Source organism: Eptesicus fuscus, chromosome 6, assembly GCF_027574615.1.
Source record: "Eptesicus fuscus isolate TK198812 chromosome 6, DD_ASM_mEF_20220401, whole genome shotgun sequence".
Taxonomy (NCBI): Eukaryota; Metazoa; Chordata; class Mammalia; order Chiroptera; family Vespertilionidae; genus Eptesicus; species Eptesicus fuscus.
In genome coordinates, this window is record NC_072478.1 from 72,531,863 (window position 1) to 72,558,779 (window position 26,917).

The 26,917-nt window shown below is 35.8% G+C and overlaps 1 protein-coding gene across 2 annotated transcripts in view; it reads right to left on the minus strand.

Moving 5' to 3' along the window:
- The window catches only part of RAPGEF6 (Rap guanine nucleotide exchange factor 6), a 181,626-nt gene that overhangs the window by 41,775 nt on the left and 112,934 nt on the right, over positions 1-26,917 (minus strand). For both annotated transcript variants that reach the window (XM_008142669.3, XM_028149018.2), the window contains exons 15-19: positions 25,829-25,937; positions 20,635-20,875; positions 11,899-12,056; positions 3,880-4,120; positions 2,943-3,326 (exon numbers count right to left, since the gene is read on the minus strand). In XM_008142669.3, the coding sequence (XP_008140891.2) occupies positions 2,943-3,326; positions 3,880-4,120; positions 11,899-12,056; positions 20,635-20,875; positions 25,829-25,937 (1,133 nt within the window). The remainder of the gene's footprint in view (positions 1-2,942; positions 3,327-3,879; positions 4,121-11,898; positions 12,057-20,634; positions 20,876-25,828; positions 25,938-26,917) is intronic.

Sequence of the window (26,917 nt, forward strand, 5' to 3'; positions counted from 1 at the left end):
GTACCCAAACCAGAGAAGAGACCTGAATATCCAAGTTCAGAAAGTGAGATCACTCTATTATTTCAATCCAAAACAACTTTCTTCAAAACACATTATAATAAAACTGCCAAAAATCAAAGAAAGAGAGATAATTCTAAAGGCAGTAAGAGAAAAAAGAATGGCAGAATTCTTAGCAGAGATCATATAGGCCAGGAGAGAATGGAATGATACATTCAAAGTGCTGTAAAAAAAAAACACAAAAAAACTACCAACCAAGAATAATCTGGCAAAACTATACTAGAGAAATAAAGCACTTTCCAGAAAAACAAAAGCTGAGAGAATTTATCAGCACTAGAATTGCCTTACAAGAAATGCTGAAAAGGGTTCTTCAAATTAAAATGAAATGGTAACTAGTAGTAACGTGAAACCACATGAAACTATACAACACTTTGACAAAGGTAATAAAATTCTGCAAAATCTCAGTACTGTAATTTGACGTGTGTAAACCACTCAACTAGAGTATAAAGGTTAAAGGACAAGAGTATCAAAAATAACTATAGCTACTATATAATACACAATATAAAAAGGTAAATGTGACATTAAAAACATAAAATGGGGGAAGTTAAAGGGTAGAGTTTTATACGTGATTGAAGCTATTAGCATCAAATAGACTGTTATAAATTGTTTTATGTAAGTTTCATGGCAACCACAAAGCAAAAACCGATAGTAGACTCACAAAAGATAAAGAAAAGGGAATCAGAGCATGTGTATGTTATGTGCCATTAAGTCCACTCTAACTCCTGTGGAAATCTATGAATGAGTGATGTCCACAATATCCTGTCCTCAACAGCCCTGTTCAACTCCTGTATGTACTCTCATGCCTCTGGCTTCTTTTATGGAGTCAATCCATCTCATATTTGGTTGTCTTCTTTTCCTGCTGCTTTCTAGTTTTACCAGCATTATTGTCTTTACCAAAAAACCCTGCCTTCGGGCCCCTGGCTGGTGTGGCACAGTTGGTTGAGCATTGCCCTGTGCACCAAAAGGTCACCAGTATAATCCCCAGCCGGGGTATGTTCGGAAAGCAACTGATAGATGTTTCTCTCTCACATCGATGGTTCTCTCTCTCTCTCCCCCCTTCCTCTTTCTCTAAAATCAATAAAAACATATTAAAAAAAAAAAAAAGAACCCTGCCTTCTATGATGTGTCCCAAGAACACCACAATGAAAAATCACCAATTTACAACAAAACACAGCAAAAGAGTGAGGAAGGAACAAAAGAATTACAAAACAGCCACAAAATAAATAAATGAGATATAAAATGGAAGTAGTAAGTCCTTATATATCAATAATTACACTAAATGTAAATGGACTGAATTTTCTAATCAAAAGGTACAGAATGGTTGGATAGATAAAAAAACAAGATCCAACTATATGTTGCTTACAAAAGAGTCACTTCAACTTAAAGGACACACAGAGGCTCAAAGTGAAGGGGATGGAAAAATAGATTCCAGATAAATAGAAACCAAAAGAGAGCTGGGCTAGCTATATTTATGTCAGACAAAATAGACTTTAAGCCAAAAACATTAACATGAGACAAAAGGTCATTTACATTACATAATGATAAAAGGGTCAACTCCTCATGAAGACATAATAATCGTAAATATATGAGCACCCAAAACTGGAGTGCCAAAATATATTCAACAAACACTAACAGATCTGAAAGAAGAAATAGACAACAATACAACAATAGTGGGGGACTTTAATATCCCACTTTCAGCAATGAATAGATCATACAGACAGAAAACTAGTAAGGAAACATTGACCTTATATCCATTACATTCCATCCAACATCAGTAGAATACATATTCTTCTCAAGCATGCACAGAACATTCTCCAGGATAGATCTTAAGATAAGCCACAAAACAAAGCTTAGTCAAGTTAAGATTGAAATCATACTTAGTATCTTTTCCAACCACAATGGTGTGAAACTAGGAATTAACAAGAGGAGAACTTGAAAATCTACAAATAAGTGGAAATTGAACAACACACCCCTGAACCACCAATGTGTCGAAGAAGAAAACAAAAGGGAAATTTAAAAAATCTCTAAACAAAGGAAAATGGATTTACAACATAACAAAAGCTATGGGATGCTGCAAAAACAGTTCCAAAATGGAAGTTTATAGTGATAAATATCCATATTACAAAAAACAAAGATCTCAAATAAACTACCTAACTTTATGTATCAAAGAACTGTAAAAAGAAGAAACTTAGCCCAAAGTTAGGATAAAGAAGGAAATAAATACTGAACAGAAAAAAATAAAACACAGACCAGAAAAACAATAAAAAAGATCAATGAAACTAAGAATTGTTTTTTTTGAAATGACAAAACTGACAAATGTTTAGCTAGACCAGCGATTTTCAATTGGTGTGCCACAATTTTTAAAACATGCAATACCTGACTGTTTAGTCAGAGGCAGAGACTTCTTTTCCCTTATATTATCAAATTAAAAAATGACAACAGCAAACATAACAATAGCCATCCATGCGAATGTATCAAAATCATACCTATTTTTTTGTCAGATCAGGAAAAAAAAATTATTTCTGGTGTGCTACAGAATTTTAGCAATTAGTTTATGTGTACCATAAGATGAGGTACTGCAAGATGCAGAGTATAGAAGTCTGATGATAAATAAAGACCAACTATTGGGCAGCACTATGCAAAGGGAAAGAAAGGAGGAAATATGGGAAACAATCACCCACACAACCCCCCCCCCAAAAATGTTTAAGTAACAGAAAGATGGAACAAAGACAAAAAGCCAGAATCACAAAAATGGAAGACACATATTAGTTTTTACAAGTAAAAACCTATTAACTTTTTCTCTCCTAGCCATTAATACTGAAGCAGAAAACCAGCTTCACGCCTAATATCATGACAAAATTGTACATATATCTGTACAAACTTACCTTATTATTGCAAACATGGAATTGAAGTTCTTACATTCTCGACAATGAAGTGCGATTTTAATAAAATGTTTAATAATCTTCATTCGTTTAAGCTGATTCGATTCGGTTAAAACTTCTGAGGCAACCCAGAATGTCTCTTGGTTTACAATGTCCTCAAACTCTTTCAAGTGAGTATTTCCTGTTTTGGAATCTAACTTAAAAAGGTCATCAATGTATTCAGTAGGCTCAATATTACGAAACAAATCGAAGTCCCTCATTGACAGCTGAGTGGCCAGCTCAATGGTACTGAGCTGCAGCATGGATAGTTGGCTTTCCTTAACTAGTTCTTGAGCATCTTCATCTGAACATAAGGTCTCTGTTTCCATGTTATTTTTTAAATAATACCTAAAAGGAAAAAATTGTTTTTTGTAAGTGATTTTATACCTGTAAGAGTACTTTCCTTCTTTATTATTGTCAAAACATTAAAAAAAATTTCTAAATTCCCACATATTCATAATAGGGTAACTACTTAGAAAATAAATTGCGAAAATTATGGCTTCTTTTGCCCAAAGTACATATGGTCACATTAAAAACAAATTTATAAATTAATACAATCAGATACATGTAAAGATATGTATCATTTAGTTTCTTCTCTGTATAAAAACAGAGACTGAACTATATCAGTGATTCTAAAACTTTATTTTAGAAAGAGAGCTAAAATATTTAACAACCTGTCTTCCCTTTACTTTTCCCACGTTTGGATAGCCATTTCGAGTACATTTCTAAAATTATGGAGATAAGAAAAGCTGGGGCCAAAAGTAAGAAATCCTACTTCAATTTTAGGGAGAACTCAGTGGCCCTAAGACATGATGTTTCTATTTAAAATATCGGTTTTGACATGGAATCTTCAAAAACACATCTAGAAATAAGTACATTCACTAGTAATAAGCACATTCACCTTCCATTGAGCTGAATTCTATCAGCTAATTTGGAAAATTGGTCCGGAAGTCTTCTCTGTTTTATGACACCCTCAGGAGTAACAGAAACTTCACAAAGAGAATATGTGTCGGATGCACCAGTCAAACCAAATTCATGAACAGCATGACAAACAACTTCTTTAGCTGTAGAGTCTTTACTGATGATAATGTAGCAACTTTGTTGATCTGCTTTGAAAACTCTTATAACTTGATCAGGAATATCTATATAAATTAAAAAATGTGCCGTTATTTTCAGGATATTACTTTTACCTGTTCAAAAAGCAATCTGGAACACAATGATCCTTCTCAACAGTGAAATATACATTTCTATTTCAGATAAACAGAAATCACTGCTGCATTTGATTAATAAACATATCTATCTTTTCAGGTGACAAAATACTAATACATGTTCACAGAAAAACAAAAAGATAAAAATTAGGGTTATACTATACATACAACTTGGGAGCCACAATTCTTTTTATTTATTTATAAACATCTTGATGCCTTTTTTATATTTTAATTTTATCCAAACCCCTAATGATAGGCACACATTTCATTTTCTCTTCTCTTGTGAACATACTATAACCACATCTGGGAAGGAACAGAGAGTTGTGTATCTGCTAAACAGTGTAAAAAAAATCATACTCTGTTAAAGCCACCTCCCCCCCACCCCCAATGCAACAAACTGTTGTATAGTCATGTATGAGGGATTGGGGCATCATAAATGGGCACCTCCAGAATAGACCCCGCAAATGGGATTATTCAAAGGATTAAGACAAACCCTGATGAATTTACCAATGAAAATACCAACTTGGAAAACATTTCAGAGACAGAGAAAAGAATTCTCTGCACTAATATCAGTGTCAGTGTAAATCTCTTTCTATTTTAGAACTGCTACATGTGTAATACATATATATTCTTTACAAGCATGTTTATTACTGGGAGAAAATCATACATGCCAAACATAATACTTGGAATGTGGCAGACCTTCAAATATTAACTGATTATATGGACGGTAAATATGAGGCTAGAATCAAGTTGAATCAACCAAAAATGAGTTAATCAGTTCAAATTTTAGGTTTGGAGCTAGACTACACTTAAAAATATAATCCTGTAAGGGCAAAATAGACATTTTAAAAGAATCATTGAGAAGTACAACATTTATTAGTCTTATAATTCCCACTTCATTCATAAAATTCTGATAGGTAAATAAATGTTAGAAAAGGATTCTCAGATATCTATACTTTTAACCCCAAGGCAAAATTTGTAGAGTGCTAACTATAATCTTGCCTAAGTAAAATAAAAGAAAATGAGATAAATGAAGAATGCATACATTGACACCGAGGTGACATGAAAACCAGAGAACTTTTTCCATATTTAAGATGATCATAAAAAGAAAAAGAAAAAGACTTAATCTTCTTTCTGCTTTAAATGGTAATTGCTGAATTAATATTTATGGAGTTCCTAGGATGTGCCAAGAATGTTCAGGTGATAAAGACACAGTAATAAATGAGAAGGACAAAGCCTCTTCTCTCAGGGATTTGCTTGTATTCAAGAGAGTAAGTGGTGGTTCAAGACAATTAAGTAAATAAGACTCACCATATAGTGAAAAGTGTCACAAAGAAAACACAAAGCAGTGGTAAAAGGTATCAATGATTAAGGAGTGGCAAACTTGTATAAAAGAGCCAGACAGTAAATACTAAGTTTGCAAGCCAAGAAACAAAACAAATCTCCACAAGAGTTTTTAAACAAAATTCAAAATATAGTAATAATGCAAATGTAAAACATGTAAAGATATATCAACACTGAAGTTTAGGCGACACTCTAAATTAAATGTCCACTAAAAGACTGGTTAAATGGAATACTATTAGCTGTTTTCTGCATTCTGACACAGAAAGGTATTCAAGTTATATTGTTAAGTGAAATGGGCTAAGTGGAGGAATAGTGCAGCATATCATTTGGGGTGAAGGAAATGATACACCATTTTACATGCACTGAAATCTCGGGAAGGATATGCAACTAAATGAAGAACTGCTAATTCTGGGGAGTGAAGACGTTTATATGCATCCTTTCTCTACAGTTTGATTTTTAAAAAACTAATTATATGTTCATTTATAACAACAAACCCGTTAAAATAACAGATTTGCGATGTAGAATGGATTTTGAAGTTTACTAAATATTAAAGAAGTTTTTAAAAAAGGTCTGTGCTATTAAATGAAAAAAAAAGCAGAAGTTCCATATACAAACTCAGAAAAAAAATTCCTAAGTTTCAAAATCCTTTTAGCCACACTCTGAATTATTTTAGGCCTCTTCTTGTATTAGGTCAAAAATCCCCCCAAAAAAACACTTCATGGTTCAGAATAGCATGTATACTCTAATGCTATGAATATAAAAACATATGTGGTCAGAGAAAGTGACTAAAAGAATACATGCCAGAGTGGGGGCAGGGAGAAAGAGAAAGAAAAACATCAATGTGAGAAAGAAACAGCAATTGGTTGCCTCTTGTAGGTGCCCCGGGCCCCGGATCGAACCTGCAACCTAGCTCTTCTTTTCCATGTGGAACTATGGCTATGCCCTAGAATTGAGGAGATGAGGAAGATTCCTGATGTGGTGACACAGCTCAATCATTCTAAAGGCACTGGTGCCTGAGGGGCCACCACGTGTCCTCACCAGGACATTCTTCAAAGTGCAGGACCAGCATTCCTCAAAACTGCTGGGAGAAATTAAAAATGGCGGCAGAGTAGGAGGATGCTGCACAGACATGCTCCCAGACACAAACTGAAATTACAACTGAAATAGGGAAAGGCTTTCTGAAAATCAATGGAAAACTCACAGGAGAGAAACCTGATACCCAAGGCCTGAAGGTGGAGACCACACAGAGACTAGTAGGAGAGGTGGAGGCTCGAAAGGGCTGGCTGGGCACCCATAGACGGCAACTGAAGTCCTGGAGAGATATCTCAGCTGGGGGGGTGGGGGGTGGGGGTGGAGGATGCCACTGAGAACTCTGGAATCTAATCCCGAAGCTGGGGTCCCCAGCAGAGAGCACCAAACTGAGGAGGGTACCCACATAACATCTGGCTGTGAAAAGCAGTGGAGTGCTTGTCTGCCAGGAAGTGGCAGCAGAAAGTTCAGGCACTCTCTTAAAGGGCCAATGCACAGAAATTCCCTATGGAGCCATTCACCTTGTGCTCTGGCAGAGGGAGAGTGAAGTGGACTGGAGCTGTGAGAGCAGAACCCAGGACTGGGGACTCAGGGGATAGAACTCAGAAGGCAGACACCCCAAGTTTCCTGGGCTGAGTCATTCCCTCACACAGCAGAGGACATCTTTCCCACATAGACATCAGTCTTGCCTTCGGGGAAACAGTCGACACACCCTATTGGAAAACATCTTGCCCTGAGGCCACTTCAAAGATTAAAAGTAACAATTAGCCTCCAGGCAGAAGCAACTGCCCCACCCTGTTGAAAAAAGTCTAGCCACACCTGAGGATGATTGCATGGGTGCAATTCAACTTGGAATCCTATTAGTCTGTAGACAGAGGCAGTCTCTGTAGGCTTTGAGTCTTTGCCTGATCCAATTAGCCATACCTTTGAGAGGTATAGAGGATCTACCTAAAACAGTCACAAATCCAGACATCCAAAATGAGGAAACAAAGAAACAACCCCCAAATGAAAGAACTAGTGAATTCTCCAGAAGAAGAGATAAATGAAGCAGAGATAAGAAATTTATCTGAAACAGAGTTCAGAGTAATGATGTTAAAAATGCTCAACAGTATGAAAAAAGATATAGTAGCTATGAAAAAAGAACAGTCTGAGATAAAGAATGAGATAACACAAATAAAGAACACATTGGAAGGAATACACAGCAGATTAGGGGAAGCTAAGGATAGAATCAGTGAATTAGAAGATAGAGTTGAAAACATCACTCAATTAGAGAACCAAAAAGAAAAAAACAATTAAAAATCAGGAGAACAGCTTAAGGGAGCTGTGGGACAATGTGAAATGTATCAATATTAGGATAGTAGATCTGCCAGAAGAGGCAGAAAGGGAGAAAGGAATAGAGAAGGTGTTTGAGGAAATAATGGTAGAAAACTTCCCTAACCTGGTAAAGGAAAAACTCACACAAGTTCAGGAGGCACAGAGAACCCCAAACAGGCCCACACCCAGACACATCATAATTAAAATCCCAACAATTAAAGACAAAGAGAGAATCTTAAAGGCAGCAAAAGAAAACTGGTACCTATAAAGGAGTTCCCACAAGGCTGACACCTGATTTCTCATCAGAAACTCTACAGGCCAGAAGCATGAAGTACTTAAGGTAATGGAAAGCAAGGATCTGAGACCAAGATTACTATATCCAGCAAGGTTATCATTCAAAATAGACAGTCAAATAAAGAGCTTCCCAGATTAAAAAAAAAAGGCTAAAGGAGTTCATCACCACCAAGCCAGCATTATAAGAAATGCTCTAAAAAAGATTGCTGTTAGGGATTGCTGAGAAGAAGAAACAGAGAGAGAAACCTAGCCATACAGAATTAAAATGGCTATAAGTAAGTACCTCTCAATAATAACCCTAAATGTAAACGGATTAAATGCTTCAATCAAGAGGTGTAGGATAGCTGAATGGATAAAAACACATGACCCAACCATATGCTGGCTACAAGAAACCCACCTCAAAACAAAAGACACACACAGGATGAAAGTGAAGGGATGGAAAAAAATTTTCCATGCAAATAGAAAAGAAAAAAACAAAATAAAACTGGAGTAGCAATACTCATATCCGACAAAATAGACTTTAAAAGCATCATGCTAAGTGAAATAAGCAAGTCGGAGAAGGAGAAATATCATACAATATCACTCATTTGTGGAATATAATGAACAACATAAACTGATGAACAAAAATAGAGCCAGAGGGGGAAAAATATTCTAGAATATAATAGGAGTAATCCTGTTAGTTGCAGATTTTAATATTTCCTACAACTTTTGTGATATTATACTATATTAGTAGTTTTGGTAATATTGTTATACTTAAAATCCTTTTATTATCGAAGTATTAATGTTTATTGCATGTAATATTATATGTAAGATAATTTTTCTTGAGTAATTGGTGTTTATTGCATGTAATATTATTATACTTAAGATAGTTTTTCTTGAAATATTAAGGTTTATTGCATGTAACATTATATTTAACCTTTTGCACTCGCTTGCTTTTTTCTTGATTTATTCTAATGCTAACCGTGTCGAGTCACACTCGACATCCGAGTGCAAAAGGTTAAAATCACTTCTCTTGAAATAAAAAAAAACAATGGAATTCACGTGCAAAAAAAGGAAATAAATAAAATATAAAAAGAATACATGCCAGTTTACAGTGGCAATCTTATAAGTGGATGGAAAAGTTCTTCTTTCTGCTTCATTCAGTTCTTTTTCATTTGATTTTTTTAAAAAATAAAATACTACATATAAACATAAGCAATAGAAAGCATAGAATCTCCAAAATACTTACAGTAAAAACCAACAGCTGTAGGCAGCAAAAACAAAGCAAAACCACAAAAAGATCAGCAATCAAAAGCAAACTATTCAACAGTTCTGTAGCTTTTTACCCACTTTCTAGTAACTTAAACATGGAGCATAAACATGGCTTAGATAAAGATAGATCAAATTAATTAAACTTGGCTGATGTCATATATGTACTGCAATATATAAAATTCAGTGCTGTCGTATATAATTCAAGCTGAATTTAAAATTAATTGATAATGAACATTTTATTCAACATAAATATAAATAGCACCATAAAAAGCCTTTCATAAAGATGCACATTTTGGAGTTTAAAAATATAATTTATAAGTTAAATACCTATTTTATATGTGGTCATTTATATTGCTGCGGACTAAGCTTTGCAGACAGATCTTTCCTAAATGGATTTTAAAAAAGCATCTTCAATCCTTTCACTATGTTTTCAATGAGAAAAGTATGCAATTAATCTGAAATAAAATTTAGTAGCAACTCCTTTTAGGAATTCTGAATTTTAGCACCATGAGGCTTACAGTTTTTAAATTTTAAAACTCCAATCTCTTCCACCCTTTTTCACCCAGCCAAATCCCCAACGTCCCTCTCTTCTCTCTCCTTTCCCTACAACCCACCCTTCACCATCTTAATCCCACTTCAACATATTCCGGTGGCAAAAATACAGCCATAGAATCATTCAATCTATAAATCATATGTCCTTAAAAACTTGTCTTATGAAAATACAGGCAGACCTCATTTTATTGCACTTCACTTTACTGACCTTCACAGATTATGGGTTTTTACAAACTGAAGGCAAGATCCTCCAATAGCAAAAAGATTATGACTCCCTTTACTATGATGTTTGCTTTATTATGGTGGTCTGAAATCAAACTTGCAATATCTCTGAGGTATGCATGGATGAATACTGTATTTGTGTTTTGATAATGTGAGAATATTTTACTTGTGAATGCAGAATAAGAAGTACTACTCTGGAACACACAAACACACAGATATGGAAATAAATTCTTATGACAAGCAATTGAGAGTCAACAAAAATTTTCATGCTAGAGATTTCTGGAAAAGGAGGGACTAACTATTGCAAAGGGACCTGGGCTTCCCTGATGAGTATTGAGGAAGAAGAAAAAGTTCGCAGGATATGCAGGGAGAGAACACCACACATTGTGAACAGCATGAGCAAAGCGAGTTCTGAAGGTACATGTCGTACTCAGGAAAGATGGATGCGGTGTCAGTGGACAGAATGGAGGCACAGGAAGCTAAGAAAAGGGTTTATAATCATGCTGTGAAAACTGGACCCTGACAGGCTTGCTTACCTTTTCAGATAAATAGTTTACTTTATACCATGGTAACAACTCCTTATATTAACTTTGATCAAATATCTCAAGTGGTTTCTATCTCATGACTGGATCTTAATACAGAAGTCACTAGAAATATGTAAGGTAAGTAACAACTCATTATAAAATCTTTGTTCTAGAGAAAACACAGTGGTAGTCACGTAGAGAGCAGGATGTGCCAAAGACAGATTAGTGAGTTTAGTAACCTCTCTGGTGGTAAAGAGGCAAGTAAAATAAAAAGGAAGAAACAGTGTGTAGAATGAGTTTCACTAACTGCATTTTTATGTTATGTCCTACAGTTTTTATTTAAGTTACTATAAAGTATAAGCTTTACTATTACTCTTGTATTTCCTCCTTTCTAATACTGAGACTTATGTGATTTGAGTTTCCTCCCTCTGTACACTAGCTGCTAGGAATTTCAGTACTGAAACTGAAGCTGAATCACACAATGCTGATCTTTTTAGTGGTATGTTTTTCCCTCCTCTTCTTGGACCCAGTTATATATTTCAGTTCTTACCTGTATGCGTCTTTTATTGAAAGCCATCTCAAATTTTTGCAAGTGATGAATATAAGAATAATTTTTCAAAGTCAAAGTGTTTCTTCCTCATAATGAAATTTTAAATTATATAGTTAAATGACAGTTTTTGCCTTTGTGTATCAACACACGCAGAACCATTAACTTGATGCCAGACACTGAAAGTTTGAGCACCAATAAAAAAGATGCTATAGTACTTTTACAATACATGACAAAAACTTAGCTTCAGAGGATGGGGGAAAATCAGTGTTTGTAGAACATTATGAACCCATTTCTATATATCAAAGAGAATGATATAATCTAAGTCATGCCACTTAGATTAAAGTGACCATATCCACACCCTGGATAACATGTTTGTTTTTGGCTCAGAAGTATCTCTGCTCTCACTCCACTGTTTGGATTGGGGTTATCAAAAGATACCCATATTGAAGGAAATATCACTTCAGCTTAGACAAAAAGACAAAATCTTCCTTTTAGCTTTTTTAATTAAGTCATAATCTAGAGGTAGGAAAATAAGTCTGCAAGTAAACCTAGCATTTGTTGCACAAGGCCTAACCATCTATTTGTCCATTTGGTACAATATTGCTGTAAAAAAATCACACAAAAAAAATCACCTGAAGGATTGGAAAAATCCAACATGCTGGTAGTAGGCTGAAGGAGATCCGGGCTGCTGGATGACAGTGTTCCAGGAATGGGCATTATAGCCAGACTGTGTCTACAGTGTCTCGTTCCCACAATGCTGTCGTCTTGTGATTGGCTCAGGCCTCCGTCACTTCAAAAGAATGTCATATATCACTTTAAAGTATTTGAGGGTTCCAATAGTAAACATTACTGTTCTCCGTGCACTAAGGCATATAGAACCAATTCAAAGTGGTGAATTTAACAATTAGATTATTTTTTTTAAAAAAGGGCAACTGTAGCCCTAGCCAGTTTGGCTCAGTGGAAAGAGCGTCGGCCTGCGGACTGAGGAGTCCCAGATTCGATTCTGGCCAAGGGCACATGCCTGGATTGCGGGCTCGGTCCCCAGTAGGGGGCGTGCAGGAGGCAACCAATCAATGATTCTCTGTCATCATTGATGTTTCTATCTCTCTCTCCCTCTCCCTTCCTCCCTGAAATCAATAAAAATATATGTTAAAAAAAATAAAAAAAATAAAAAGGGCAACTGTAATAATGAAAATGGCAATAAAACGCTTTTTAGCAATGACACTCAAATAAAACTTAACTTACACATCTAAGTAATTCTACCACCTCATAGAAATAGTCATGTTAGTTTCAAATGGTTTGGGGAGAGAAATTGAACCTGAGTGTTTAAGAAGCCTTTGAGATTTGCCTGTTTCAATGGATACCAATATATGTACCCAACAATGCACAGCCAACACGACAGCAAGGTTCTCTCCCTTAACAGAAAAGCTTCGAAACCTAGGCAAAGGATGGAGTTGGGTCTAAACCCAAACCAAAGAAAGGGGAAGTTGTAAAAAACAATGTGGGGCCAGGTTCAAGTGACAAAACAAGAAAGGTCTTTAGACATATGAACAATCTCACTGTCCAAATCATCAACAGAGAAAAGATAATAGGAAGATGGCACAGAGAAGAGCAACGAACAACAATGAAAATATGTGACAAACAGAAAGAAGAAGGACAAGGAGGACCAGAGACAAAAATGGAAGAAAAGAACTTTATAGTCTTTAATGTTTATTCGAAGGGCACATTATTTCTTTGGTGATCTCTCAAGACTAATTATTTGTCTGTTTCCTAAATGAGAACATCAAAACCAGAATAGAAAGCAAGTCATCGAAACTTAATTCTCTTTAAAGGTTTAAAAAACAAGTATCAACTAAATGGCCATATTTAAGCAAAGAAAATACTTTTCATTTAAAATATTTAAAGTGTCACATAACAACTCTAAGAGAAAAATAAAAACAAAGAAATATAACTGTCACTTAACTTTTAGATAACCGCGAAAGTCCTATAAAACACAGGAAAAGTAAAACAGTCCTATCCAAACATAGAATGACCATAAAAAGAAAAAGTTTCCATCTGCATCAATGATCAATATACCACTTATTTCTAGGGTTATGCTTATGTTAAAACCAATGCTTTAGGTTAATATTAATTTTCATCTAAATTTTATTAAATGTAGCATTCTACCTAGACCTTGCTACACATACAAACACAGGTATCACAGAATACTTACCTATTAGCATGGGGTGAATTAATGAAAAATGAGTAATATGGGATTCATCTAGAATATATTAGGAGTAAAAAAATGAATTTAGGCAGATTAGGAAACTATGCAAGATGAAATGTAGAGGACTGTTAAACAACTAAAGGAGTGTTAATAGCCAGACAAAGAAGAAAGAGCCAGGACAAGAGAGCGAGCAGAGAAGTCAGGAAAAAGCATCAAGACATAGAAGACAGCCAAGGTAAGCATTTCAAGAGCAAGCTAGGTTATGAGCTGTGTGACCTCAGGGACTTTTCTGTTTCTAGTCCTTGATTTCTTCATCTAAAAATGGGAATAGCACTATCTCCCAGGATTAGTTTAAGGATTAAATTAGGCAATGTAGGTGAACATCTGGCACAGAGAAAAATAGGGTTCCTATTTTTAAGAAGATGGTGAAGTATTTTTACCAAAATTAAAATCGAACAGTAGAAATAAGAAAGGATTTTAAGCAATTCACACTGAAATATAGTAGGGGTCAGGGTGGGTATGACAGGTAAAGGCACTACAGAAATAGAAAATGTTTCCCTGAATAAAGAAGGCAGTCTAATTTAACAGAAAAGGCAAAGGAAATATCTTATTTAATAAGTAATTTGAGCTTGTGCTAAAGTGGCTCCTTATAATTAGGTGTATTTTCCTGAAGATCAGAACTAAATGTTTTAAGATTAAGAGATAAAAAGGAGGCAGGGGCCTTTCACAGATATTGTATCTACAGCTTAATAAGTAATTTGGCAAAAATTTAAATTATGTAGTAAATAAGAGACTTTTAAAAAATATGATGGTCTTTTATAAACTTCTGAAAACAAACCTGCCAATTTTTGGACACAGAGGGTCAGATAACTGAATCCAAGGAAGCAAACTGTTAAAAGAGATTAGCTGGTCCTACTAATCTCTTAAAAGTTGTTAAAAACAACTTTAACAATGTTAAAATGTTACTATTTCCTATTAAAATAGGTTGTATTAGCTGCAATATGTTGAAATTTAGAGACTAAGATAAATGTACAAAATATTCCAAGTTCTTAACTCTCTTACTGATCTTATTTAACATTACTTCTGTTTTTAATTAAGCAATAGATTTAACACTGTAGTTATAATTAATTTAAAGCTGGTTACAAATCCATGTTAATTAAGGTGTGAGCATGTATAAATGAAAACTATAGTCATGTTAAGTACAACTCATGCTATGACATGAATGAAATAGTATCTAGTTGGCAAAATATCCATGCTTGTTTGGAAGCTGAATAAAGCCTATTTGCAAGTAATTATGCCATTTCTTACCAAAACAGTCTCCTGAGGTGATGCAGTAACAGAAACAAGACAGTTTTGAAAAATTCCTTAATAATTCCCTGACACTAAATTTATTTAAAGTATATTTTAGTTTTATATTATGAAACTAAAAAGGCAGTGTAAATATCAATATGGAAATAAAAAATAATCCCAATATTAAAAGAAAAAAAACATGCTGATAAGAAATGAGGAGGAACAATTATTTCTGATAAGAAAATAAGGCAGTCGATTTCTTGGACTGTTACAATGAATAATATAAAGATGTTACTTAGACAATCTGTGATTAAAGAAAACAAAAGCTGAGTGATTAAAAACATAGGAGATCAGAGTTCCTGAATTGTGAAATAATCTCAGGTCAATAAAAATCACATTGCTATGTCTTAATTTACAGATGTTATTCAAAATCAGTAACTTTTTTTTAACTTCTAATTTTCAGGAGCATTCTTGCATTTTAAAATTATGTCATGGCTAGGGATTTTGAGAATTATCTGTTCTTATTTGTTCCTTCCTCGCATTCACTTTCTTTTGCTCATCTCACAGATGTAGACATTCTTTCTCAGAGTATCTCTATGACAACTTATTCTCTACTCTTAGAGAAGTATGCTGCAAAAGGCAGAGACCAAGTGCCCCTTCCAGAGTCCTGGAACATAGATGTTCAGAAATTGGGGAGTTAAACTCATTATTTTTCATTAAAAAAAATATTCAAAGTAGAAAACTTAAAAAATACAGAAAACAAGCAAGGAAGAAAAAATTACTAATAAAAACTGCACCTTAGTAAAAACCATAATTAACATGTCTTCTAGTCAGTTTTGCAGTATACAGTGAGTGGCCAGATTATTATGATCTCTGAACGCATAATAATCTGGCCACTCAGTGTATATATATTAGAGGCCCGGTGGATGAATTTGTGCATGGGTGGGGTCCAGCCAGCCTGGCCAGGGGGAGGGGACATGGGCGGTTGGCCAGCCTGCCTGCTGGTTTAACTCCTGGTCGAGGGGACAATTTGCATATTAGTATTTTATTACATAGGATATACACTGAGTGGCCATATTATTATGCGTTCAGAGATCATAATAATCTGGCCGCTCAGTGTATATAGCACAATTATTTAAACAACTAGAGGCCTGATGCACGAAGATTCGTGCAAGAATGGGCCTTCCCCTGGCTGCCGGTACTGCCTTCGCTCCGGCCCAGAGCCGCCTTTCTGCCTTCCCACACTGCCCAGAGGCCGAGAGCAGCTGGGGTAGTGTGGAACGCTTGGCACCTGTGTATGCAAATTAACCCGCCATCTTTGTTGTGTTAATTTGTATACTCACTCCTGATTGGTGGGTGGGTGGCACGAAGGTACAGTCAATTAGCATGTTACTCTTTTATTAGGTAGATTGCTTTATTATCTACACTAATAAAAGAGAAACATGCAAATTGACCATCACTTCGCTACACCCACCAGCCAATCAGGAGTATGCAAATTAACCCAACAAAGATGGCGGCAGCCCCACCCCCCCTGCTGCTCCGGGCCTCTGTGCAGCACGCATGTAGGCACGGAGTGGCCGGGCGGAGCGGGATGCCTGCTATGAGGGGGAGGGCCAGGGGCAGAGGACGGAGGGAGCTACAGGAGCAGTGCTCCGCCCGAAGCGAAGACTGAAGGCAGTAGCCAGAGGGAAGGTCTGGGTCCCAGGTGCCAGAGGAAAACTGGTGCTGGCAGCCGGGGGAAGGAAGGCTTATTGCACAAATCTCTTCGTGCAACAGGACTCTAGTAGATAATATTCCTGAGAACATCCATAAATTAACCTGAATCTAATTACTAGAAATGGAATTATTGAATCAAAGGTATGAACCTTCTTAAAAGTTCTTCATAAAATACCTGCCCAAATGCTTTATAGAAAGGTTGCATCATTTTATATTTCCACAGCAGTCTAAGCTTATTATCTACTTTACTAGAGGCCTGATGCACAAAATTAATGAATGGGTAGGGTCCCTAGGCCTGGCCAGCAATCAGGGTCGATCTGTGGGGCAACCGGCGGGGCAATTGGGGGGCCCCACTGGCACCTGTCTTGGCCAGCCTGGCGCCGCCTGCTCACCAGCCCTGACCCCCGCTGCCGGTTGCCTCCCTCTGTGGGGCAACCGACAGAGAGATTGGAGGGTCCCCGCTGGTACCCACCTTGGCTGGCCTGGGGCCTGCAGGCAGCTCCTGCGTTAAGCATCTGCCCCTGGTGGTCAGTGTGCATCACAGAAACCAGTCATTTCACCGTTTGGTTGATTTGCATATTAGGCTTTTATTATATAGGACTAGTGGCCTGGTGCACGAAATTCGTGCACATTAAAAGGGAATTAATTAGAGGAAATATTTTATTATTGCTATTTGCCCTTTCTCTATAATAAAAGTGTCAGAGATGAAAGAAAATTAGTAAAATATATATGAAAATCTTCCTCCTGTCAGAGTTTGGGGCGCACCACAGGACATAGAGTCAAGTTCCCGTCCACCCGCGTGTGCCTTGAAATCATGCGAGACCCAGACCTGGCTGGATGCACCCCCACTGGGCAAGATCCAGACCCGGCCAGCCCCACCCCTGTTAAGCCCCACTGGGTGGGGGGGTGCCTTGAGGTCATCCATCAAGCCCTGTGGGTGGGTGGGCGCAGCCTCAGGTCCCCCGCCCCAGCCCGGCACCACGCAGCCTCAGGTCCCTGCTGATTGCTTGTTACAGCTCGTTACAGGAACCCTGCCTCCACTGTGGGCACAGTCATCTTGTGTTATGGGAATCTAGCCTCCACTATGCATGCCACAATCTTGTGATGGCGTGAGGGTCAATTGGCAAATCACCTCTTTATTATATAGGATGTTACCAATTCTGTCCTTAACTATTTTTTGTCAATCTTTAATTAAACAGTTTCCTGTTTAAATTTTATGTCCTTGATTATTATTGATGCAGAACATCTGTTTCATGTACTCTACTTTTCTATAGAAGTTTTCTATCTAGTGATTCTTTTGCTTGTATAACAAAAAGCGTTGTCTAAATTCATTTTTAATGATCAAGTATCAAGAAATATGACATATATTCTCAAAAATGAAAAATGGCCACTCTGGAAAGTAAAATAACAAATCAGTTCTCTCTGCAAAATGGATTCCAATAGAAAACATTTATAATTTCTATTAAAATAATCTATTTCTTGGTATTTATATGGCTGAAATAGCATTTTACTTAACCAAAACATGTTTAGAAGAGACAGCCAGTTTAAAATGAACTCTTGAAGGGCAGCACTTTATTCATGTTTGTATTCATAACCAGCAGCCTCCTACTGGCACAAAGCAAGAGACTCAATAAATATTTGTTAATAAATGAAAAAAAAAAAATCCCTTCTGAGTTTAAGTAAAACTTCTACTAGATCTTTTTTTTTGTACCAATATAAAGAAATAATGCTTGAAAATATTTAATTAATTGCTCCTTGGACATTTCCATGTCTCTGCTGTAACCAAAGATAGAAGTCAAAGATTGGCACACATTTGGTCCTGTCCAAAACATCCATAGAGACATTAGGTCCAAAAGGTCTTGAAATCTGGTCCTGTCAAAACGTCCTTGAGCATATTTGGTCCATACCAAATGATCCTAATCTGAATCCCAACACACCTAGGCTAATGAGGGAGGAAGGGTTATTATTGGAAATACAGTCACAACACAATTAGACCAATAAAACACAATAGCATTTCTTATATACTTGTCCTGTAAACCAAAAGTAAAAATAACTCTTGTAGGTTATTTGAACTCAGGGACCTTTTCTAAGCTTGGACATTTCTGGACAGGACCAACTGTCTGACAAGGAATCCAAGTGGAGTAACCAATTCCTCCTCCTGAAGGAGACACTGTGGAGATGTTGATTTAGCTATCTGAAACCGGAATATAGCTGGTTGGAATGTGAAGTTAACAAGCTAAAGTCAGTAACAATCAGTGTACTCTAGTTTTTGATGACACATATCACAACTGTGCCACTGTTGAAAATGGGAATCACTTAAGGAAGATACGTTTTCCAGACCCAACCCACCAGGGTTTCTGGAGATGGAACTCAGGGCATTACCTCCTGAGGAACTCCCCTCGTAAACTCTTTTCTGCCTCTAGTCCTCCATCCCTTTTCCTTTCCCTCAGTGCCTTCATACAGTGACTTCTGCTCATGCCAAATAGTCCCCAATCTCTTCAGTGTGAGCTGGCCCTCTTACATTCTCCTTACTCAATGCTCATTTGTTAGAACAAGACTTTTCTTACAGTATTTGCTGTGCTGCTACAGTATGCTCATATTATAAGAACTTTGCTATTTTAAAGTTATGACTTTTATAGACCACCCGCCTCAAGGAGAGCAGTTATTCCGAAAGGAATGAGTAATAAACGTTCTAGACATGAGTGACATCAAGAACAGAGCTCAGGATGTTTCAATCCTCCGTGAGCCCCAAATTAAATGAAGAGCAAATTTGTTTCCCAGACTAGAAATAACATTTCAAGAACATTTCCCAATCAGGAAATCTTTTGAGATCTTGACGTAAAAGATGAGAGTTGACATTTACCTATTTCAAAGTTGCCTCCTAATTAGTCTCCTCGCTATTACTGCTAATTTTGCTGCACCTTCAACCCCAAACTACAAACACGCTAACAGAGAAGTTCCTAAAAGCACAAATCTTATAACATCATATGTCTTCTCTGGCTCCCTATTATCTGGTTCCCTAGTATGACATAATAAAGTCCTTATCTGTGGCATAATATTAAAAATCCTTCATAACCTAGCACTTACTGATCTCTTCTGCTTTACCTTTAGGGGTGTGTGTGTGTGTGTGTGTGTGTGTGTGTGCACGCACACACACACACACACACAATCTATTCAAACCTACCAGGCTTGTTCCCGCTTTTGTACATTATCAAAGCACTTACCATCCTCTAATGCACCATTGGCCTGCTTTCTCTTTTAGATAATCAACTCTTGAAGGACAAGAAACTTGTTCTACTTATCATTCCGTATTTCTATCTTTGGACATTGTGTCTAATGTATAATAAATGTGTGAAAGGGTTTCTGATATGAATTCCTTAGAGAATGTTCAGCTTGATAATTATCATTTGTCTTATTGCCAGGAACCAGAAGCCAAATAAGTATTTTCTTTGAGCATGTTTTGTTTGAATATTCTTTCTTTTTTTCCCTGACTGTGCCGGCCTACTCTGCTTAAATACTGTATTTGATTAGAACTTTTGTGATTGCTTAAAGAAATAGATAATGTAGAATATACATGACATAATATATACCAGACTCATTTCCAGTCATGACACTTCAGTGGATTGATTTCATCAGTATTTTATAGACCTTAATTTACATAGAAAATCTTAAACTTTTACTCAGTTTTAGTGACATCTCATTTTGGAAATAGAAATAAATTTGATTAATAAGGTCAACTTTAGAATTAAAGAGGGAATAAATAGTGCAATAAGAGAAAGTTAATTTAAAAAACAAAAACTACAATTAGTGAATGTGTCCCAAGATTTAAGGTGTCCAAATTTGTAGGTAAAAGGACTGAATATATACCAAAAATATACTCCCTTCCCCGCCCCCCCCAAAAGATTTTACAAAATGGCAGTTGTTTCTAAAATTCAAAAGAAGGCTAATAGAAGACTATATAATCTAAAACTGGTAACCTCAATGAAAAGATGGGGAGACATTCAGAATTTATTCTTTTTTATTTATGGATCGCTTATAGATTTTATGATGCATTAGTTGTATAAAAAACAAAACTGACCCAAATTTCACTTCCCCCAAATAAAAAATTTATAGTCAACAAGAAAATGCCCACATGACTGAGAATGGCATTACATACCTAAATAGTTTGGGAGGCAAGATACTAAATCGTGTTTTATCCAAAATTTTCCTGATTTTGTTTCTTCCACCTGAAACAGTATTTGCTTTTACTTTCTTATTTCCTTTCTCCTGTGGTGCCTGCTCAATATCTCCTGGTACATCCTGGATTGAATGGCGATTACTTTTTTTTTCAGCAATTTTGGGAATGTGAGGAACACCAGATTTCTCTTGTTCAGTCCTACTAAGTAACTCTTTGAACACTGTGGGAATAAATAAATAAACTTGTCATTTCTTCATGTTAGAAAACTTTTATATCAATAGCAAATTTTGAGAATAAACACTTCTTTTTATCACTTGACCTTTAACAGCCTTATTTATTCATGAAATTTATATCCTTCCCTTATCAGTTATATCCACTTCTCGTTGCAGTTTTTATACCTGACTATACTGCTAATGTTGTCTAAGAGTGATTAAAAATAAAAAGTGAGGAAAATGGAAAGGAGGTAGACAGCCAGCCAGCATGTTTGAGAAGTTCAGGGGTTCCTATTTAGGAAATAAGCTATATAATTGCTCATCAACTCAGATTTTATTAAAACAGATATTTAGATTCTATTATTTATGTTACTTCTAATGATAAGATGAGATGAGATATAAGTACTATATTAGGCTCAGTTTTGCAAAAGTTAGCCATTAAAAAAATGGGAAGAGCTTTGCTTGACCTGTTTTTACCAGAAATAAATAGTACTACATTTGGTAACATATGACAACTTCCTCAATGTTACACTCATGAGACTTATGTAACTCAATAAAATAAAGCAACTAATAAACATTCACTACAGTGGTATGAAGTGAAAAAACAATCAATTGTCCTTAAATAACTTTCTATCGACCCTAAGTCTGGTGTGTTACTTCATCCTTAAGGAGAATACAAATGCATTGGGGCACTTGCCTGTCTAGCAATCTCTTTGCCAAGATTCACTTTTTCACTTTTATCTCCCCGGGATCAGGCAAAAGAAAGAAATATCTGTAAGAGGCTATATATCTAGAAGCTATTAAGTGACTCATTTTCCAGTTAGAAAAATCTATCACCTTTTTTTCATTAAGTAATATCATGAAAAAAGTTTTGGTGGTGGTGGTTGTTTAAAATGTGTGTTCTTAAATAAGACAGATCAACTGCTAGAAGAAAAAAACACACACTAAAAAGATAAATGCTAAAGTAGAAGTAAACTTTCCTAAAAACTTGTGGTGCCTGGGGGTGGGGGGTGTCTGAATGAGATGGTGGCTGCATATTTTTAAATATTCGGGTCTTCAGCCCCACGAGATGTGGAATTAAGGTTAACAGTTATAGCTTTAAGCAATACTACTCTGTACCTCCATAGAAGACAAGCTGTAAACTGTATAAATGTGCCCACTGAAACCCCAACCACAGAGAACTGTGATACTTTCAATTATTTTGGGGGATAAATCAGTTTTCCACAACATCAAGGACTAATAAGTAAGATTCAAATGGACAAAGCCTTAAGAACTAACACCTTACCACCATAAATAATTTGGTTTTTAGTTGTAACACTGGACCATTTTGAAAGTTTCAACCAGAATGATTTCACATTACCAAAGTATATTGTAAACTTATGAAAAGCACATTTCTGCCTTCAAAACAATGGAAATATTTAGGAGTCACCTTTCAAATATACTCTCTCTGCTTGATTAAGATACAATAACTGCCTTTCAGTTTCTATTTTTATATTCACTTTATTTTAAGCCACGTGGTAAAGGTAAAAATGCTTTTTTTGAGCTAAAATGAAGATATTCATCCATTCAAAAATATTTGCCAACCTGTAAATATATGTCAGGCACTATACTAGATGTCTGCAGAGCCCTCCTATTGGGGAACATACAGTCTACAATACAGAGAGGACATAAGGGGCAGAGAGAACATAACGAGAGGAACTAATAGGGATAGCAAGAAAGGGAAAATTTTCCTTAAATAAGTCACTGTGTATGAAGAGGTCAATAAAGTGAGTAGATTTTTAAATAGGCAACGGGAGAGGAAGGAGGAATAACTCTAGGTAGAGGAAACCTCTAGTTCAAAGTCCCTGTGGTAAAGGAAATGTTAAGAGCAACAGTAAATCTCTGAATGGGCAGCGGATATTCCTGGCTGTAGTGTGTATGTAAGGCGACTCAACAGTGTACAAAGTAATTTCTAATTGGGGAAAATATTTACAACCCTTAAGACAAAATGATAGCACATTCAAACATATCAAAAGATGAGTAACTCAGCATAAAAATTGACAAATAAAATACTTTTTATAGCTCTGGCCGATGTGGTTCAGTTTGTTGGGCATCGTGTGTGCATGCGCGCGCGTGCCCATATGTATATTGTTTTTTTTGCTAGTTCAATTACAGGTCAGGTAACATGAGGCAGTCGGTAATGTGTTGTTTTCACATTGATGTTTCTCTCTCTCCCCCTTTCCTCTCTCTTTCTAAAAATCAATAAAAATTTAAAAGACTTTATAACACACATGAAAAAGTGCTCAACCACTCTCATTATTAAAGAATACAACAATAACTAAAGTTGATTATGCCCACTGCCGAGGCATGCTTATACACTGATGAATAAAGTGTAATATGCAGACTGGGGTAAACTTTTGGAAACTGATTCCACTTTGAGAAATTGATAGGTGTGTCATATAAGTATAAAAGATAAGTACAAAGAATTTTTATTACATAATTGTAAATAGCAAAAACTGGTAATAACCTAAAACATATATTTGAGTTGACATCAACTCAATAGATTGCAATGATAATGCAGTGGAATTCTATGCCATTAACAATTATACAAGAGTAAATCTGTATGAACTGATGTAGAAAGGTAAAGAATACTGTTCACAGTATAGTTCCATGATGCATCTTTCTTTAGTGTTTTAATTTTCAAAACATATCCGTGTATTACTTTTATTAAAAAATTTAAATGCTTCCCAGCCGGTGTGGCTTAGTGGTTGAACATAGACCTATGAACCAGGAGGCTGTGGTTCGACTCCTGGTCAGGGCACATGCCCGGTTTCGGGCTCGATCCCCAATGTGGGGTGTGTAGGAAGTAGCCGATCAATGATTCTCTCTCATCATTGATGTTTCTATCTCTTTCTCCCTCTCCCTTCTTCTCTGAAATCAATAAAAATAAATTGAAAAAAAATTTAAATGCTAATAAATTATCTGAGTAGTGGGATTTTAAAAGATGTTAGAAAGTTTTGAAAGCCAAAAGGAACAGATGAACTAAAATTCCAGAGCAGGAAGAATGTCAGCTGAGAATACCAGCTGTTTTCTTCTCTGGGGACATTTGCTGAGTCTAAACATGAAATGTGGATCAGGCAGAGGGAGTCTACTAGAGGAAGGAGGATTTCGGATGGCTGTAAGTACTGGCATAAAAACTGGAATAGAGAGAAGTCTAAAAGCAGTGTCACTTTTTTCCCCGGGACATCTCTATTAGTAGTATTGCAGCCTTTAGATCTATTTTACTGTCTCCCAAGGTCCATGTTGTTAACCAGTATGTTATACTATTTTTGTATCTTTATACATAATATTTGATATCAGTTAGTAATTATTATGTGCCAGGTACAAAAAGTTAAAAGTATAAGAACCCTATAAAATACAGAGTTGGAGAAACTGAAGCTTGAAGAGACTAAATAATTTGGTCTTGGCAATAGAGCAAGCTCTGCTTTCCTATTTTTCAAAATCAGAATCCTTTCGGTTTAATCCAAAAGTTGATGTTTCTAGATACTAGTTCCAAACTCCAGGAAATCCAAAATCTGTCAAGGCTTACTTATTTGTTGCTTAATGAATACAATATCAGGAATTGCAAATAGATAGTTACTTACCATGACTTCACATGAGGTAATTCAGTAAAAGGAACTCAAGTGAAATGAGGAAAAACAACATGTTTCATTTTTCATTATGACTAAGTGCAGTACAAAGAGGAGCCAAAGAGGAAAAAACAGACACACTTCCTTTTCCATACGCATAGCTTTTAAATTCAACTCTTATTTCTCAAACTGCAACCTAAAGGACCTAGGAGAAACTTTTTCCTACTTTGTAAAGACTCAAATTTTCTTTGATAGTTTCCAATTGTTATACCGTTTCCCCTCTCAGAATTTCAGGGAAAACTCAATGGCATTTAATAAAACCAAACTAAAAAAAGTCATTCCTAAATGTCTAAAAAAACAACAACAAATAGATTAAGTTAAAAGTACAGGCTTAGTCCTTGGTTCAATCAAATATAAACAGGATCAAAACACACTTCAGGCACAATAATCAACGTTTTTACATAAAAGTAGAGTATGATGTTATTATAAATTTATAATTTACTGCTTAATTCAATGTTTTACTCAAATTACTTCCATGAAACATCTAATCTGGCATTCGTATTATTATTTCAAAAACCTAGCTAAAACATTAGAAGTAGAATGATTTGCACATTAGCAGGGGGTGGAGGGTGGGGAAACCTAATTCTGATTTCTAAATTTCATTGGGTCATTCTAAGTCCTACAAAGTAAAGATTCTCAGTAGACATTTTATAAATGACTGACTGAATATAGTTGTACACGTTTTATTTTATTTCATTTTTAATTTTAAAATATATTTTATTGATTTTTTACAGAAAGGAAGGGAGAGGGATAGAGAGTTAGAAACATCGATGAGAGAGAAACATCAATCAGCTGCCTCTTGCACACTCCCCACTGGGGATGTGTCCGCAACCAAGGTACATGCTCTTGACCGGAATCGAACCTGGAACCCTTCAGTCCGCAGGCCAATGCTCTATCCACTGAGCCAAACCAGTCAGGGCTGTACACATTTTAAAATGTACTTTCTAGCCCTGGCTGGTGCGCTCAGTGGTTACAGCTTCCACCCTTGCATGGAAAGGTTGTGGGTTCGAGTCCAGTCAAGGGCATATACTTGAGTTGCGGTTTGCTCCCTGTCCCAGTTGGGGCATGTGTGGGAGGCAACCAATAGATGTCTCTCTCTCTGACTCTCTCCCCCCTCCCTCCCTTTCAGTCTCTCTAAAAATATAAATAAAATACTACATATCCCAACACCAAAGATCCTAAAAATGTTCAAATAGCTAGAAACATGTTTATATTTTACTATTCTCCTTTACATTATAATGATTCTTTTTCTATTACAAAAAAAGCTCAGACAGTTTTTAAAACAAAACTCACCAAAAATGTTGGTCTTTACAGTAAGTGCAAGATGAGTATTATTCCTCAAAATTTCAAGGGCCTTCACAAATGTAATATTCTCAAAGTTTTGTCCATTTACTTCCATTATCTTCAGAAAAGTATTTGAAAAATATAAATTAAGACAGAAACAGTATCAGTTACATCTGAAACCTTAAGTTTAATGGTAAAAAAATAAATGAAATGAAACAAAATATGCCTGTAAGTGAACAATGGTTATCTCTGAGAAGTGGGATTACTAATGTTTTTCTCAATATTGTTATATTTCCCCAAATCTCTGCTATAAACATTTTTTAAAAGTTCATTTTCTCTGGAATCATATTAGAGAAATTTAAAAAATAATATAGGTTGGTTTTTATGAAGGAAAAATTTTTAATCATGCCATCAGTCCATAAAAAGTACTGCCTGTGTGTACATACAAATTTTATGAAACATTCTAAATGAAAATTTATTGCATTTAAAAGAGATAAAAGTGGTACTCTGAATACATCTAGTAACATTTCCTGCCACTGTTGAACCAGGCAGTCCAAAAGCAAGCAGCACAAACTGTAATTTGGTTCTTCCATGTGACACTGCTGGTACTTCAAACAGAAGGGCTTCTCAAACTTGCTGTGCCTCAGAATCACACAGGAAGTGTATTTAAAGAACACTAATTCCAAGGGAAAAGAATAAAGAAATAAACATATTGAACAAAAAAGAAAGCACAGAGGAGAGATCTCAGGAACTGACACAAAGATTCCCAAAGGATACAAAAAGAGTGAGAAACCAAGTAGTAGGAAAAGAAATTAAAAAATCACAGAGGTAAAATTCCCAGAGTTGAAAATATCTACTCTATATACTGAATTGGATCTTCTAGTATTATAAAAATAAAAATAAAAAAATAAAAAAAGATTTTAAAACATATCTCATGAAAATTTTGAATTCCAAGGACAGAAAACAAGAAGCTATAAGCATTACTATAGGGGTGGAAGTAGGGACCAAAGCTACCTAAAAAATAAATATAAAAGTTGGTTTGGACTTCTCTCGAGCAACAAGCACTAAAATGATATGATACTTATCCGTGACTAAAAA